The sequence below is a fragment of the Gymnoscopelus microlampas genome (genome assembly GCF_963454915.1).
Source record: "Gymnoscopelus microlampas genome assembly, chromosome: 4".
NCBI lineage: Eukaryota > Metazoa > Chordata > Actinopteri > Myctophiformes > Myctophidae > Gymnoscopelus > Gymnoscopelus microlampas.
This window is the reverse complement of record NC_139941.1, coordinates 14,541,956-14,556,710: the sequence shown is the minus strand read 5'-3', so window position 1 is coordinate 14,556,710 and position 14,755 is coordinate 14,541,956. Positions and strand designations below refer to the sequence as shown.

At 42.1% G+C, this 14,755-nt stretch overlaps 1 protein-coding gene across 1 annotated transcript; it reads right to left on the bottom strand.

Annotated features, from left to right (window-relative positions):
* Positions 1 to 256: 256 nt before the first annotated feature.
* Positions 257 to 14,285, bottom strand: LOC311043184 (uncharacterized protein; the record flags this gene model as incomplete). The annotated part of the gene is made up of 13 exons (XM_084054368.1): positions 257 to 536; positions 966 to 1,185; positions 1,355 to 1,442; positions 1,884 to 2,015; positions 3,497 to 3,645; positions 4,704 to 5,381; positions 7,756 to 7,916; positions 8,457 to 8,699; positions 9,820 to 10,039; positions 10,213 to 10,300; positions 10,754 to 10,885; positions 12,374 to 12,522; positions 13,565 to 14,285. The coding sequence occupies 13 exons, from the start codon at positions 14,283 to 14,285 to the stop codon at positions 257 to 259; spliced, it is 3,261 nt and encodes a 1,086-aa protein (XP_083910494.1).
* Positions 14,286 to 14,755: the final 470 nt, after the last annotated feature.

Sequence of the window (14,755 nt, the reverse complement as noted above, 5' to 3'; positions counted from 1 at the left end):
TATGTTGATATGGGGATATGACACCCCACAGACAGGGCAAATAAAGGCTGGGTTTATTGATATTTGAGAAGTTGTCTGGATGTATGGTGTATATTGTGTAAGCACAGAGTTTCTGGTCAGTTCACACTTTAAATAAAAGGGATAGCATGTCATTTACAAGTGCATTGATACAGAGTTGACCAAATGTTGAAGGAAATATCTAATCCACTATCCATTGGAAGCAGTTCAAGTTGAGTGGAAGAGCTTGTATCACTAGTTATTCTGTTTTGCTCTTTCTCTTTAGACCACAGCACTTGGAGATGCAGAAGCTACAGGTCTTGATGATGAGCAGAGCTATGATCAGAGTGATGGCCAAGAGGAAGCCTATGACATCCAGACTGTGGTATTGGTACCAGGTGAGCTCATGAGCCTGCACCCTCAGGTGTTTAGCTCCTTTGTTCCTCATGGTGAACTCAATCCAGAATATCGCCTCGTCTTTAGGGCTGATAGGCCGATCGTGGTGGATCCTGAAGAGTCGCATGGCATTCTCCTTGTAGCTGAAACACACAAGGTACAAAAGGAATCATAGGAAACATTTCACCCTCTCAGACATGATCCTCTTTATTTCTCTCCAACTACATGCTTACAGTACATAAACCTAACTAGGGCTGCAACTATTGATTATCTTCCTAGCAATTATTCTATACTTAAAGCTGTAACTTTCCTCTTCTAAGCCGGGTTTTAACCTGGTTTCCTGTGCAAGTGCTGCCATTTTTACCATTTTTGGCAGGCTCTGTGGAGAGACAAGTCGTGGTTGCTCCACCACGACAATGCACCTGCAGGCTCTGTCTCTTGGTTTCCGGGTCATACTGGAAGGGTTAAGGTTAGGGTTTGGGTAACCCTTGCCCTAACCCAACTTAACCAGGGAAATTGATTCTTGTAAGTAACAGCCTGGACCAGAAGCACAGAGTGAGATGAGAACTTACAATGGCTCACTGACGACTGCATTTATTCCATCCACAAGGTCTTTCGTGTTCATGGAGTTGAAGTCCACAATGACTGCAGCGCCCTTTGCCTTCATATGAACCATGTTGTCCGGCTGGTCCATGAACATCGGGATTCCCACCATAGGGACACCATGATAAATGGCTTCATAGACGCCATTTGCGCCACCGTGGGTGATAAACGCTCTGGTCTTGGTGTGTCCTTGAGGAAAAGATCAAAGCAGATCTCAGTATCGATAGGATTTGCTCGAGATGGTTCTGTTTTTCAGTATTGTATGGTTGCTCAGTTAAATAATGCAATGAGTATTGGTATTGTTTCAGTCAACATTGATTTGGACCTGACAGTAATTAGAAGTCAAGTTCTTATATACCTAGTAGATCATTCTGAGGGATCCAATTGTATATTCTGGTGTTGTCACCCAGAGTCTCTGGTTTCTCTCCACCGTATCTCCAAAGAACCTGGTAAAAATGGCAAAATGTTACACTACACTATAGAATGCAACAGTACGATTGGAAAACCAGTCAGATTGAAAACGGTGTACTCGGTTTCACCGACAGAGGCACACCGCCTGAAGGTGGCTTGAGCCACGAGAGGTACCGCCAAGCGAGCTTAGGCGAGCGAGTAGCCGTGCAGAGCGTTGCGAAGTCACCTTCAGCCGACTCATCGCATAATGAAGTTATGTCCCGATAGGGACAGACTCGTACTTCATTGTCCCCCCAAATCTCGGTACCTCAGAGACGTCATTTCTTTTTTTGACGGGGGTCCCGCCCCGCCGCGGGGGACCTCGGGAGGTGAACTCAAAGAAAACAAGCACTCCTTTTTCAATCTGACTGTTTTTTCAATCATGCTGTAACATATATACTTAGATTGTGCTGTATGTGAACTGGCTTACGTCTCACCTTCTGTGGGATCTGAGCGAGGGCTGATGCGATGATGTTGGCCCTCTCTGTGGTCGTGTTTTGAACAAAGGACCCCAGGGTAAACACCACAATGCCAGCATCTCCAGAACTCTGCACAAACTCCTCCATATCCTAAAGAAGTATACAGTAATACCAACATGAAGCAACACACAATCTTCTTATATATGATGTACAGTAGATCCAGTAAAAGCCTGTTAGTGCCATCAGTGCTTTTTAGCTGGACCAGCAGAACCAGCCCAAGAGGCGGACATGTCTTTGCGTGACTGACGGAGTCACTGAGTGATGGAGTTGCAGCATTTGATGGTTGATTGGTCAGACTCACCAATTGCAGAGCAATCATCGCTAGAGGTTATGGGATGTAGTCAATCTTCCTCGGTTGGCTTAACAACTATCCAACTGCAGATCACAGTCTCTTTCCTGGGGGTACTTTAGTTTATTATACCAAAACTCAATCTACATGGTCTGCCACCTTTCTGTGTAAATGCCATGCCATGTGATATGCTGCTCAGTACACTTTATCAATAGATTTAACAAGGACTAATATATAAAATTGCAGTTGAACATTTTTGTATGCAGGAATTAACATTATAGACACTTCTTAGGGATTCCCAGCTCGCAGTGAGGTGCACGTGCGCACATCTTTATAGGGGTGCGGAGAGGAAAAATGTAATGGTGGTTTAATGGTTGTAATAATTACACCATTACACTATATGTTTTTCAATTGGGAGTTTTCACAAAGTAAAAACATGCAATTAAAAACACTTCCTTTGTAAAATTGTAATTACACATTTGTATTTGAAATAAAAAATGCACATTTTAATTATTAAATGAATGTATCCAAGAAACGCTTGAATGACTTAAATGTAACTATTTTCTTTAATGTCAGCTGAAATCAAGACTGCATTTCCCCCATCTTCTGTGTGTGTGTGTGTGTGTGTGTGTGTGTGTGTGTGTGTGTGCGCGTGTGTGTGTGTGTGTGTGTGTGTGTGTGTGTGTGTGTGTGTGTGTGTGTGTGTGTGTGTGTGTGTGTGTGTGTGTGTGTGTGTGTGTGTGTGTGTGTGTGTGTGTGTGTGTGTGTGTGTGTGTGTGTGTGTGTGTGTGTTTGTGTGTGTGTTGCCCTCTAAAGAGGATGGGTGCATCCTCTTTGCTCTTTAAAAGTGGCGGTATGTGCATAACTTTGTTGCAATTAATTAATGTTGCCGTGTAGTTTCAGTTTCATTCATATACTATAAGATTGTTTTGCTCTCTTGAATATTAATTACATCTGTTCTGGTTATTTGTGCATGATTAAACTTGATGCCTTTAATGTGGCTTTAAAAATAGGCTATGTTGCTGTGGGGGTATTGGGGTGCATCATCCCTATGGGGATGTAGAAGGGGGTGTCTATAATATTTGGGAACAGCTAAACAGCCCACAAAACCAAATTTGGTTCCATTTGTACATTCTAATAAGAGTTAAGTTAACAAAGAATTTTGCAGTTTAGATAGGGGTCCCAAATATATATATATTTTTTTATTTATTTGTACCCCTGATGTTGAGAAACGGTGTGCTAGGTTTCACCTTTCACCTACAAGCGCCTTGATTGTACTAACCTCTGGTAAAGGTTTTGCTGGTCTGCAGTGGATGCCACCAACAAACTTGAAGTTTGGGAGGAAGGGACGAGGGAAATCAAAGTCCCAATAGGTGCGCATCAGCCAGATGTCCGCTCTGCCCATCATGTCACAAAACTTAGTATCCTTGCCTGTCAAGGTGCCAAAAAATAAATGACAGTCATTTGTAAATGGTCAGCAGGTGCCAACAGGATGCTAACCTATGTCATTGGCTCTGCAGATGTAACTGTTTTCTTTAGCTATTTACATTAAATTGTTAATATCGGTGATATGATTTTAAGCCACTATGAGCAAAATAATTTATTCTGTTATGTTCATCATACACACATACATTTCCGTTCTGAGAGGCAACACCTTTGCTGTTCACAGCTACTGTGTATACATACCAATGACTGTTGGTTTAACGATAGATAATGGTAGATCATGATTTGGCTCTGCTATATGGTATTTTCAAAAGAGTTTTGAAAATGTTTGCCTACAGCAAAATGCCCAAAATGGGGACACCGGTGTTGACATGATTAACACGTAAGCAGACCAATTATAGAGCTGAGAATAACCACTTAACTGGTGTTAAATAATGTATAGATTTTAAACACAAAGAAAACTAAAGACATTTTAATTAAACAGACCCCCCCCCCCCCCTCATTCAATGGTTAAGGAAAGTCAGAAGTTTTAATGTGGAGAGAACTGTGTTGACTCTGTTTTACAAGATCTGCATTCAGAGTAGTGACCTTTTTTATTTTGTTAAACTGGGTGGCAGTACGGTCACAAGATGATCATAGCAGATCCATTCTCTCTATGGTTTGAATATGCACCTTTACCTTCATGGTGAAGGAAAAGCATGCCCATGATACAGACTATAAGAGTCATCACATCACTCACTCTTAACAAGCCCTCATCACATGGTCTGAATTTGGCACTTGCATTTGATGTTTTTATCAATATCTTCAAATGAGGCTTTTTATTGTGTTTTTTACATGCTATTTTTTATGTTATGTTGTCATGTGGTTGCTGATGTTTTTTTTATTTTATTTTATAATCTTTTTGCAAAGTACTTTCCCCTAAAGGCATTAAAGGTAGCATTCATTCATTTTGCATGTCCCTTCCTTTCATGGCTCTCGTGCCTAGCCTTGAAGGCATAATAACTGCATGTTGAAATTACCAATCCCCAATTAGCCAAACCCCTCACCTCTGATCTCTGTGTAATAAGTATTAAGGTCTTGCCAAAGATAGTACGCTATCAGGTCCTGAGAGGCATAGAAGAGAAAGTTCAACAGCCTCTCTGAGAAGCTCATCTGGTCAGTCAGTTTGACCATGGCACCAGGGACGTAGGATGGCGGTGCAGGGAGTTGACCACACAGCCTCTCCCAGGTGTGGGCCGTGGAAAAGCGCAGCGTGAAGACCAGGGGAACATCCAACATTTCAGCCACAAGTTCGCTGCCAGCGTAGATGGGGTCAGCCAGCAGAAGGTCGTACTTTGCGTCCTTCAGCTTCGCTATGACGCTGTCTGATTTCAGTAGACCATCCAAGTAATACAAAGCATACTGCGTGTTTGTCTTCATCAAATTTGTAAATCGGTTGAAGACCTGGAGGTAGTTCAGGTGGTCCATATCATACATGAAGAAGTTAAGGAACTCTTTGAAGACCTCTTCCAAGCTCTCCATGGAGACTGTGATGTTGAAAGGCTCATAGTGGAAGCGTGAATTCTCGCTGGCCTTCATGTACAGGGAAGTGCTGGGAACCAGCACAGTGACCTGGTGTCCCCTGTCCACCAGAGACTCCAATACAGTCTTAAGGTTGATCCAGTGGCTGCCCTCGGTGTACCACACCAAAATGTTGCCACCGCTTGCATTCCCTGCGATGCATGCTGCCAGCAGCACCCACACAGACACACATCGACCGAACCGCATGCTGATCTTTTGTGAGCAAGTTGGGGCCTGAACCTTTGCAAACTATGCTTATGCACGAGAAATCATTAACTTGAGACATGTGAACTCTGATTTGCTGCGGCAGTTTGTACTTGTAACACAGATAACGCACCCACCTGTTGGTGGTATTGATGAGGGCTTTGAAGTCCACTTACAGTATGAATTAAGCAATATTACACGAGAGGGTGTGCTTTGCCGTCATTATTGGCACGCCAGTGATGCGGTCAGTGATGCTGATCTACAAGCTGACAACGCGTCGCGATGGCGACGTGTTGTGAACTTGTAGATCGGCTATTTTCATACATAGTCCATTTTGCATAGCTGTTTGTTCACCGGTGGCGGCGGTGGGTCAGGCTACTAGTCTGTTTGTTTTCCTACCGTGGGACAGCGTGACGTCACAGCACAGCTGTGCCATATATGGTCTAATCAGGTGCGGACTGCAGTGCGGAGTGATTTATTAATGTGATTAGGCCCGTGCTATCATGCTGGTTTGAAGCACGGCTAGATAGCTATTTCAACCAATCAGATTTCTTGGTCGGAACTACCTGTTGTATAATAGGCTATAGTACACTATCTAACTTGATGTAGAGGAACTATTATGGAAAATGTTTCCTTTCTATGTTTTGTATTGGGACAAATGCAGATGGACATGCATGCAGGCCATAGCTGAGTGGTTGGTGAGCCTGTCTGGGGAGCCAGAGCCCCTGTTTGTCCCAGGTATGATTCCAGAGCAGCAATGTGTTGATGTGTGTCCCTGAGCAAGATTCTTAACCCCTAATTGCTCCCCAAGCACCATACAATGGCTGCTCACTGCTCCTAGTGATTATAGACTGGGTAAATGCAGAGGACAAATTTCACGTATGTGCAAATATACAGTGGCAAATAACACCCCAAAGAGTGAGGGCCAATATTATTAGATGCAGTATATTCTGTTACACATGGTATCAACATTTTCTTTTCTTTCATTTCATTTCAATTTGGCAAGAAAATGTCAACATGATGTAAAAATTCTCTTCAAAACATACATACTGTAGAAGCTTTATTTTAAAACTTTATCCAGTTACAGTACAGTTCGTACTTATGAATAGAATACAGTCAGTAAAATATCTCTAACATGCTCTAAATATTCTCTTCAAAATATAACTAGAAACGTTATGTCAACCCTTTATTTACAAGAATGGCCTTGTAGTATTGAAAGATTGACTTGTATCATCACAAAAGTGTTGATATGAGCTAATTGCACTTTGGCACACTGCCTTTGCATGCACATGCACAGAGGTCCTTGCATAATCATGTGATATACATCCAGCATTGAGGCGTTTTTACTACTGTATGTGTGAATGAAATGAGGTGATGGGTCAGCTGCAATTCTATTGACACACATTGCCATTTCTTCCCAACGTAGTTTTACCGTCCTAAATCTAAATGGAACTAGAAAGGTGTGCTCAATAGAGGTCAAATCTCCGCTAGGAGGCACACCCTATTAATAATAGCCTTGTGTAGGGCTGCAACTATCGATTATTTTCTTATCGATTATTCTATTGGTTGCTTTGCAAATGAATCAAATAAGCGAAGTGTGTTATAATATAGTATCTATCTATCTATCTATATATATAAATCGCTTAACCACTTAAGCGTTTTTTTATGCTTTGTCGCACAACAGTGTCATACAAAAAATTATGAAAACAGCCGATCTACAAGCTCACGTCGCATGACGGGTATGTTATCATGATACAACTCCCCGCAACCAGGGGAAACACAGACTATATGGTGTATAATTCGCTGCATCCAGGCCTAATACACCGTTGCTAAGGTGATATAACGTCTCGTACCCAGGGCAAATAAAGGCTGGGTATGGTGATACATCTCCCCGCACCCAGGGCAAATACTCTCTGGGTATGTTGTTGATATGGGGATATAACCCCCCATACCCAGAGCAAATACTGCCTGGGTATGTTGATATTTGAGAAGTTGTCTGGATGTATATTGTATACTAGAGTTTCGGGGGGCTGCGCCCCCCTCAACCCCAGCCGCGCACGGGGCCCAGCGTGGGCGCGTGTATATTGGGGTACCCAAATCGCTGGAGTAAAACTGTGGAAAAGTTAAAAAAAAAAAAAAAAAAAATTATGTTTCAGGGGGTCCGCAGGGGGTCCACGGATCTTGAGGAGTGTTGGGACGCGCGGGGACCCCCCTGGAACATGGCGGACCCCTTCGGTGTTTTTTTTTTTTTTCATGAAGGTGGTTGCTTGTTTCTGCCGCTTGTTTTTAGAGAACCTGGCATGCCAACCTGAACCTGGCAACCCTGATGTTTACCCTTAGCAGATGCCGTAACGGTGCGCGCTGTAGTTGTTTGCCACGCTCTTATGATTGTGAGGTTGAGCGTGAATGTGTTAGCATTGTAGTCACCTGAATTGAGCGTGGAAGCAGAAGACACGGTGAAGGGGAGGTGAAGGAGGCGCTGCTGTTGTTTTATTCTGGCAACGGAGAGAGCTAAGGAGTTTCAATGGCGGCCGTTCGTGTTGTTTCGGCGAAACCCGTCGGCGTTCGGTGTCGCTGGTGCGCACGGTAAACGGTAAGAAAGTGATTCACCTTCCGTTTTGTCCGAAATGTGGTGAGTGTAATAAATTATGTTGTGACGTGGAAACTGTGGAGTGAGCAATGACGGGTGCCCTACGCCACCCGTAAATTGTGAAAGTCGGCCGTGGCTACTGTTTTTGCGACATATGCTATGGCGCCGTTGTGTTTACTCGATTACAGAGCTGTGGCTATAGCGTCAGCGGCGCGCGGAAGTAACTTGTCGTTTATATAATTAGATTGTGTAAGCACAGCGTTTCTGGTCAGTTCACAATTTAAATGAAAGGGATAGCATGTCATTTACAAGTGCATTGATACAGAGTTGATCAAATGTTCAAGGAAATATCTAATCCACTATCCATTGGTAGCAGTTCAAGTTGAGTGGAAGAGCTTGTATCACTAGTTATTCTGTTTTGCTCTTTCTCTTTAGACCACAGCACTTGGAGATGCAGAAGCTACAGGTCTTGATGATGAGCAGAGCTATGATCAGAGTGATGGCCAAGAGGAAGCCTATGACATCCAGACTGTGGTATTGGTACCAGGTGAGCTCATGAGCCTGCACCCTCAGGTGTTTAGCTCCTTTGTTCCTCATGGTGAACTCAATCCAGAATATCGCCTCATCTTTAGGGCTGATAGGCCGATCGTGGTGGATCCTGGAAAGTCGCATGGCATTCTCCTTGTAGCTGAAACAGGGTACAATAGGAATCATTTCGCCATCTCAGACATGATCCTCTTTATTTCTCTGCAACTAACATACTTACATAAACTTAACTAGGGCTGCAACTATTGATTTTATACCTACAGTAGCAATTATTCTATAATTAAAGCTGCACTATGTAACTTTCCTCTTCTACTCCAGATTTGAACCTGGTTTCCGGCGCAAGTGCTGACATTTTCACCATTGAGCTAATAGAGCTTGCCTGCTTGCTCAAAGGATAAATTGAATCTTGACCATCGGGTCAAAATTCATGTCAGATCCTGTGTCTAGGTGAGACATGACCTTTGACACAATCTAAATGTCTCAATAGAAGGGCAGGGAGACAAAATACAACCCCTCCAAGCAATTGTATACTGTAAGTTTTATTGTATTAACATACTCTACCATACAAATTGGACTAAATCACATTTTATTCATTAAAAAAAAGTTACATAGTGCCGCTTCAACTTTCATGATTAATTGAATAAACAACACGTTTTTTTGGATTAAATACTGTATGTACTGTACACGTGTGTGTGTGTGTGTGTGTGTGTGTGTGTGTGTGTGTGTGTGTGTGTGTGTGTGTGTGTGTGTGTGTGTGTGTGTGTGTGTGTGTGTATACATAGCATATATATATATATATATATATATATATATATATATATATATATATATATATATATGGATATACGTCATACGTATATACATCATGAGCGTGGCTGCCGTCCTGTTACTTTTCTTACACACTTTGTATATATATATATACTGCATATTTACAATAGTGAAAACACAAAGCTATTTTCAAAATCTATTATTTTGTATAATCCATCAAATCGAACTGATGCGAGTCTTTTGTGTTAATGGTACAATAAGATACCAGGGTTGTGGCTCTTTCGGAGCGGGAACTTTGGGGGGGTGGGAGGGGTAACATACATTCACTGTTTTTGTATGCCTTTTGTTATTGACCTGTATGTGAAAATATAAAATAAAAAAACCTTGAACAAAAACAAAAAAATCGAACTGATGCGCCCCTAAACCTAACCCTAAAAGCAATCAGCCATTGTACAATTTATCATTGACCTAAAATTACTGCAATGAGAACTTACGATGGCTCACTGACGACTGCATTTATTCCATCCACGAGATCTTTCGTATTCATGGAGTTGAAGTCCACGATGACTGCAGCGCCCTTTGCCTTCATATGAACCATGTTGTCTGGCTGGTCCATGAACATCGGGATTCCCACCATAGGGATGCCATGATAAATGGCTTCATAGACCCCATTTGCACCGCCATGGGTGATAAACGCTCTGGTCTTGGTGTGTCCTTGAGGAAAAGACCAAAGCAGATCTCAGTATCTATAGGATATTTGCTCGAGATAGTTCTGTTTTTCAGTATGTATAGTTACTCAGTTAAATGCAATGAGTATTGTTATTGTTTCAGTCAACATTGATTTGGACCTGACAGGCTGACAGTAAGTAAGTCAAGTTCTTATATACCCAGTAGATCATTCTGAGGGATCCAATTGTATATTCTGGTGTTGTCACCCAGAGTCTCTGGTTTCTCTCCACCGTATCTCCAAAGAACCTGGTAAAAATGGCAAAATGTTAGACTACACAATAGAATGCATCTTGAGCCATATACAGTATGTCACGCTACGATTAGAATGCCAGTCAGATAGAAAAAGGTTCACTCGGTTTCACCGACTGAAGGTGACTTGAGCCACGAGAGGCACCGCCGAGCGAGCTTAGGCGAGCGAGTCACCGTGCCTTGCGTTGCGAAGTCACCTTCAGTCGACTCAGCGTCGTCCGAGTTGTGTCTCGTAAATCGTAAATCATTGTCCCCCCAAGTCTCGGTACCTCAGAGTCGTCATTTATTTTGTTGACGGGAGGGCCCGCCCGCCCCGCCCGCCGCGGGAGGTGAACTCGAAGAAAACGAGCACTCTTTTTTCAATCTCACTAGTTTTTCAATCATACTTTAATATATATACTTAAGGCTGTCAGCCGCAGATTGTGCTGTATGTGAACTGGCATGTCTCACCTTCTGTGGGATCTGAGCGAGGGCTGATGCGATGGTGTTGGCCCTCTCTGTGGTCGTGTTTTGAACAAAGGACCCCAGGGTAAACACCACAATGCCAGCATCTCCAGAACTCTGCACAAACTCCTCCATATCCTAAAGACGTAGTCACATACCAACATGAAGCAACACACAATCTTCTTAGATATGATGTACAATAGATCCAGTAAAAGCCTGTTAGTGCCATCATCAGTGCTTTTTAGCTGGACCAGCCGAGTCACTGAGCGATGTAAACATTCTCTCTTCAAAACATACATAGAAGCTTTATTTTAAAACTTTATCCAGATACAGTACAGTTCGTACTTATGCATAGAATACAGTCAGTAAAATATCTCTAATTTGAAGTAGATAGATATGAAAAATCTTAACATGCTTTGAATATTCTCTTCAAAATATAACTATAAACGTTATGTGCTCGTTACAGCATTTATTGGTTGGTTGGTCAGACTAACCAATTTCAGAGCAATCATCGCTAGAGGCTATGGGATGTAGTCTATCCTCCTCGGGTGGCATAACAACTATCCAACTGCAGATCAATCTACACCTTTTCCCAGGTAGTATACAGTATGTGGGTTGAGACTAATCTCTCTCTTTTCTCTCTCAATTTCAGGGATATCACATGCACACACGTCTCTTTCCTGGGGCTAATTTACTAAACCTGGTTTAAGAAGAAAAAATTAAACAGTCTGCATGGTCTGCCACCTTTCTGTGTCAATGCCATGCCATGTGATATGCTGCTCAGTACACTTTATCAATAAATAAACTAGGACTAATATATAAAATTGCAGTTGAACATTTTGTATGCAGGAATTAACATTATAGACACTACTTAGGGATTCCCAGCTCGCAGTGGGGTATGCGCATCTCTTTATAGGGGGTGAATGAGAGGAAAAATTGAATGGTGGTTTAATGGTTGTAATAATTACACCAGTACACTATATTTAAGTAAGTGGGAGTTTTAAATACAAATCTGTATTTAAAAGTAAACATTAATTCATTGAAAATGTATTAAAAAACATTTTAATAATTCAATGAACGAATAATGTCAGCTGAAATCAAGACTGCATTTTCCCCTATCTTCTCTCAGTGTGTGTGTGTGTGTGTGTGTGTGTGTGTGTGTGTGTGTGTGTGTGTGTGTGTGTGTGCGTGTGCGTGTGCGTGTGCGTGCGTGCAGCATGTGTTACCCTCCTAAGAGGATGGCTGCATCCTCTTTGCTCTTTAAAAGTGGCGGTTTGTGTATAACGTTGCAGTGTAGTTTCAGTTTCATTCATATACCATTAAACTTGATGCCTTTAATGTGGCTTTAAAAATAGGCTACGTTGCTGTGGGGGTATTGGGGTGCATCATCCCTATATTGGGATGTAGAAGGTGGTGCGATGCCTAAAATGTTTAGGAATGCCCACATTCTTAAAATGTAAAAATGGAAGAGTTAAATTAAAAGAGAATTTTGTAGTTTAGATAAGGGTCCAAAAGATAAAATGTTTTCTTTTTTTCATTTGTACCCCTGGAGGGTCCCGGACCAGATGTTGAGAAACAGTGTGCTAGGGTTCAACTTTCACCTACAAGAGCCTTGATTGTACTAACCTCTGGTAAAGGTTTTGCTGGTCTGCAGTGGATGCCACCAACAAACTTGAAGTTTGGGAGGAAGGGACGAGGGAAATCAAAGTCCCAATAGGTGCGCATCAGCCAGATGTCTGCTCTGCCCATCATGTCACAAAACTTAGTATCCTTGCCTGTCAAGGTGCCAAAAAAATACATGACAGTCATTTTGTAAAGGGTCAACAAGTGCCAACAAGATGGTAACCTATGTCATTGGTTCTGCAGATGTAACTGTTTTCTCTCACTTTAGGATATTTAGCTATTTACATTAAATTGTTAATATCGGTGATATGATTTTAAGCCACTATAAGCAAAACAATTTATTCTGTTATGTTCATCATACACACATAAATGTCCTTACAGAGAGGCAACACCTTTGTTTTTCACAGCTACTGTATATACCAATGACTGTTAGTTTAATGATAGATAATGATGTGGCTCTGCAATAGATATGCCATTTTTTAATTCTTTTTGAAAATGTTTGCCTACAACAAAATGCCCAAAATGGGGACACCGTTGTTGATGCGATTAATGCATAAGCAGACCAATGACAGAGCTGAGAATACCCACTTAACTGGAGTTAAATAATGTATACATTTTAAACACAAAGAAAACTAAAGAAATGATAGTTGATTGGAATCCCCCCCCCTCTCTCTCAATGGTTAAGAGAAGTCATACGTTTTAATGTGGAGAGAACTGTGCTGAACAAACTCTGCATTCAGAGTAGTGACCTTTTTTATTTTGTTAAACTGGGTGGCAGTACGGTCACAAGATCATAGCAGATCAATTCTCTCTATGGTCTGAATATGCACCTTGACCTTCATGGTGAAGGAATAGCATGCCCATGATACAGACTATAAGAGTCATCACATCACTCACATGGTCTGAATTTGGCACTTGCATTTGATGTCTTTATCAATTTCCTCAAATTATGCTTTTTATTGTGTTTTTACATGCTTATGTTTTGTGTTATACTGTCATGTATGGTTGCTGTTGTTTTTTTATTTTCTTTCATAATCTTTGTGCAAAGTACTTTCCCCTAGAGGCAATAAAGGTTTCATTCATTCATTTCATTCATTGTGCATGTCCCTTCCTTTCATGGCTCTCGTGCCTAGCCTTGAAGGCATATTAACTGCATGTTGAAATTACCAATCCCCAATTAGCCAAGCTCCTCACCTCTGACCTCAGTGTAATAAGTATTAAGGTCTTGCCAAAGATAGTACGCTAGCAGGTCCTGAGAGGCATAGAAGAGAAAGTTCATCAGCCTCTCTGAGAAGCTCATCTGGTCAGTCAGTTTGACCATGGCACCAGGGACGTAGGACGGCGGTGCAGGGAGTTGACCACACAGCCTCTCCCAGGTGTGGGCCATGGAAAAGCGCAGTGTGAAGACCAGGGGAACATCCAACATTTCAGCCACAAGTTCACTGCCAGAGAAGATGGGGTCAGCCAGCAGAAGGTCATACTTGGCGTCCTTCAGCTTCGCTATGACGCCGTCTGATTTCAGCAGACCATCCAAGTAAACCAAAGTATACTTCGTGTCTGTCTTCATCAAATTTGCAAATCGACTGAAGATCTGGAGGTAGTTCAGGTGGTCCATCTCATACATGAAGAAGTTAAGGAACTCTTTGAAGACCTCTTCCATGCCCTCCATGGAGAGCGTGATGTTGAAAGGCTCATAGTGGAAGCGTGAATTCTCGCTGGCCTTCATGTACATGGAAGCGCTGGGAACCAGCACAGTGACCTGGTGTCCCCTGTCCACCAGAGACTCCAGCACGGTCTTTAGGTTGATCCAGTGGCTGCCCTCGGTGTACCACACCAAAATGTTGCCACCGCTTGCATTCCCTGCGATGCATGCTGCCAGCAGCACCCACACAGACACGCATCGACCAAACTGCATGCTGATCTTTTGTGAGCAAATCAGTTGGGGCCTGAACCTTTGTAAACTATTCTCATGCACGAGAAATCATTAACTTGAGACATGTGAACTCTGATTTGTTGCAGCAGTTTGTGTACAAGTAACACAGATAACGCACCCACCTCTTGGTGGTTTTGGTGAGGGCTTTGAAGTCCACTTACAGTATGAATACGTTCATTTTATTGGTGTGCCAATAAAAAAATGGAAATCTGAGTACTTTGTCCTCCATTTAATTACATTTTTTGGATGTGCTACCCTTTTGGGATTTTTTTAAATAACTTCTTTTGATGTGTATACTGGACGTTGGGTCTAGCACTCCACTGAGAAAACCCTTTGTTGATGCGCAACCTCTTTTTCTTATTTAGTATGAATACAGTATAATAACTTTTGAACCACTTATATGGAAAATGTATTTTTTTAATGTATTGGTGACATGCAGATTGACATGCAGA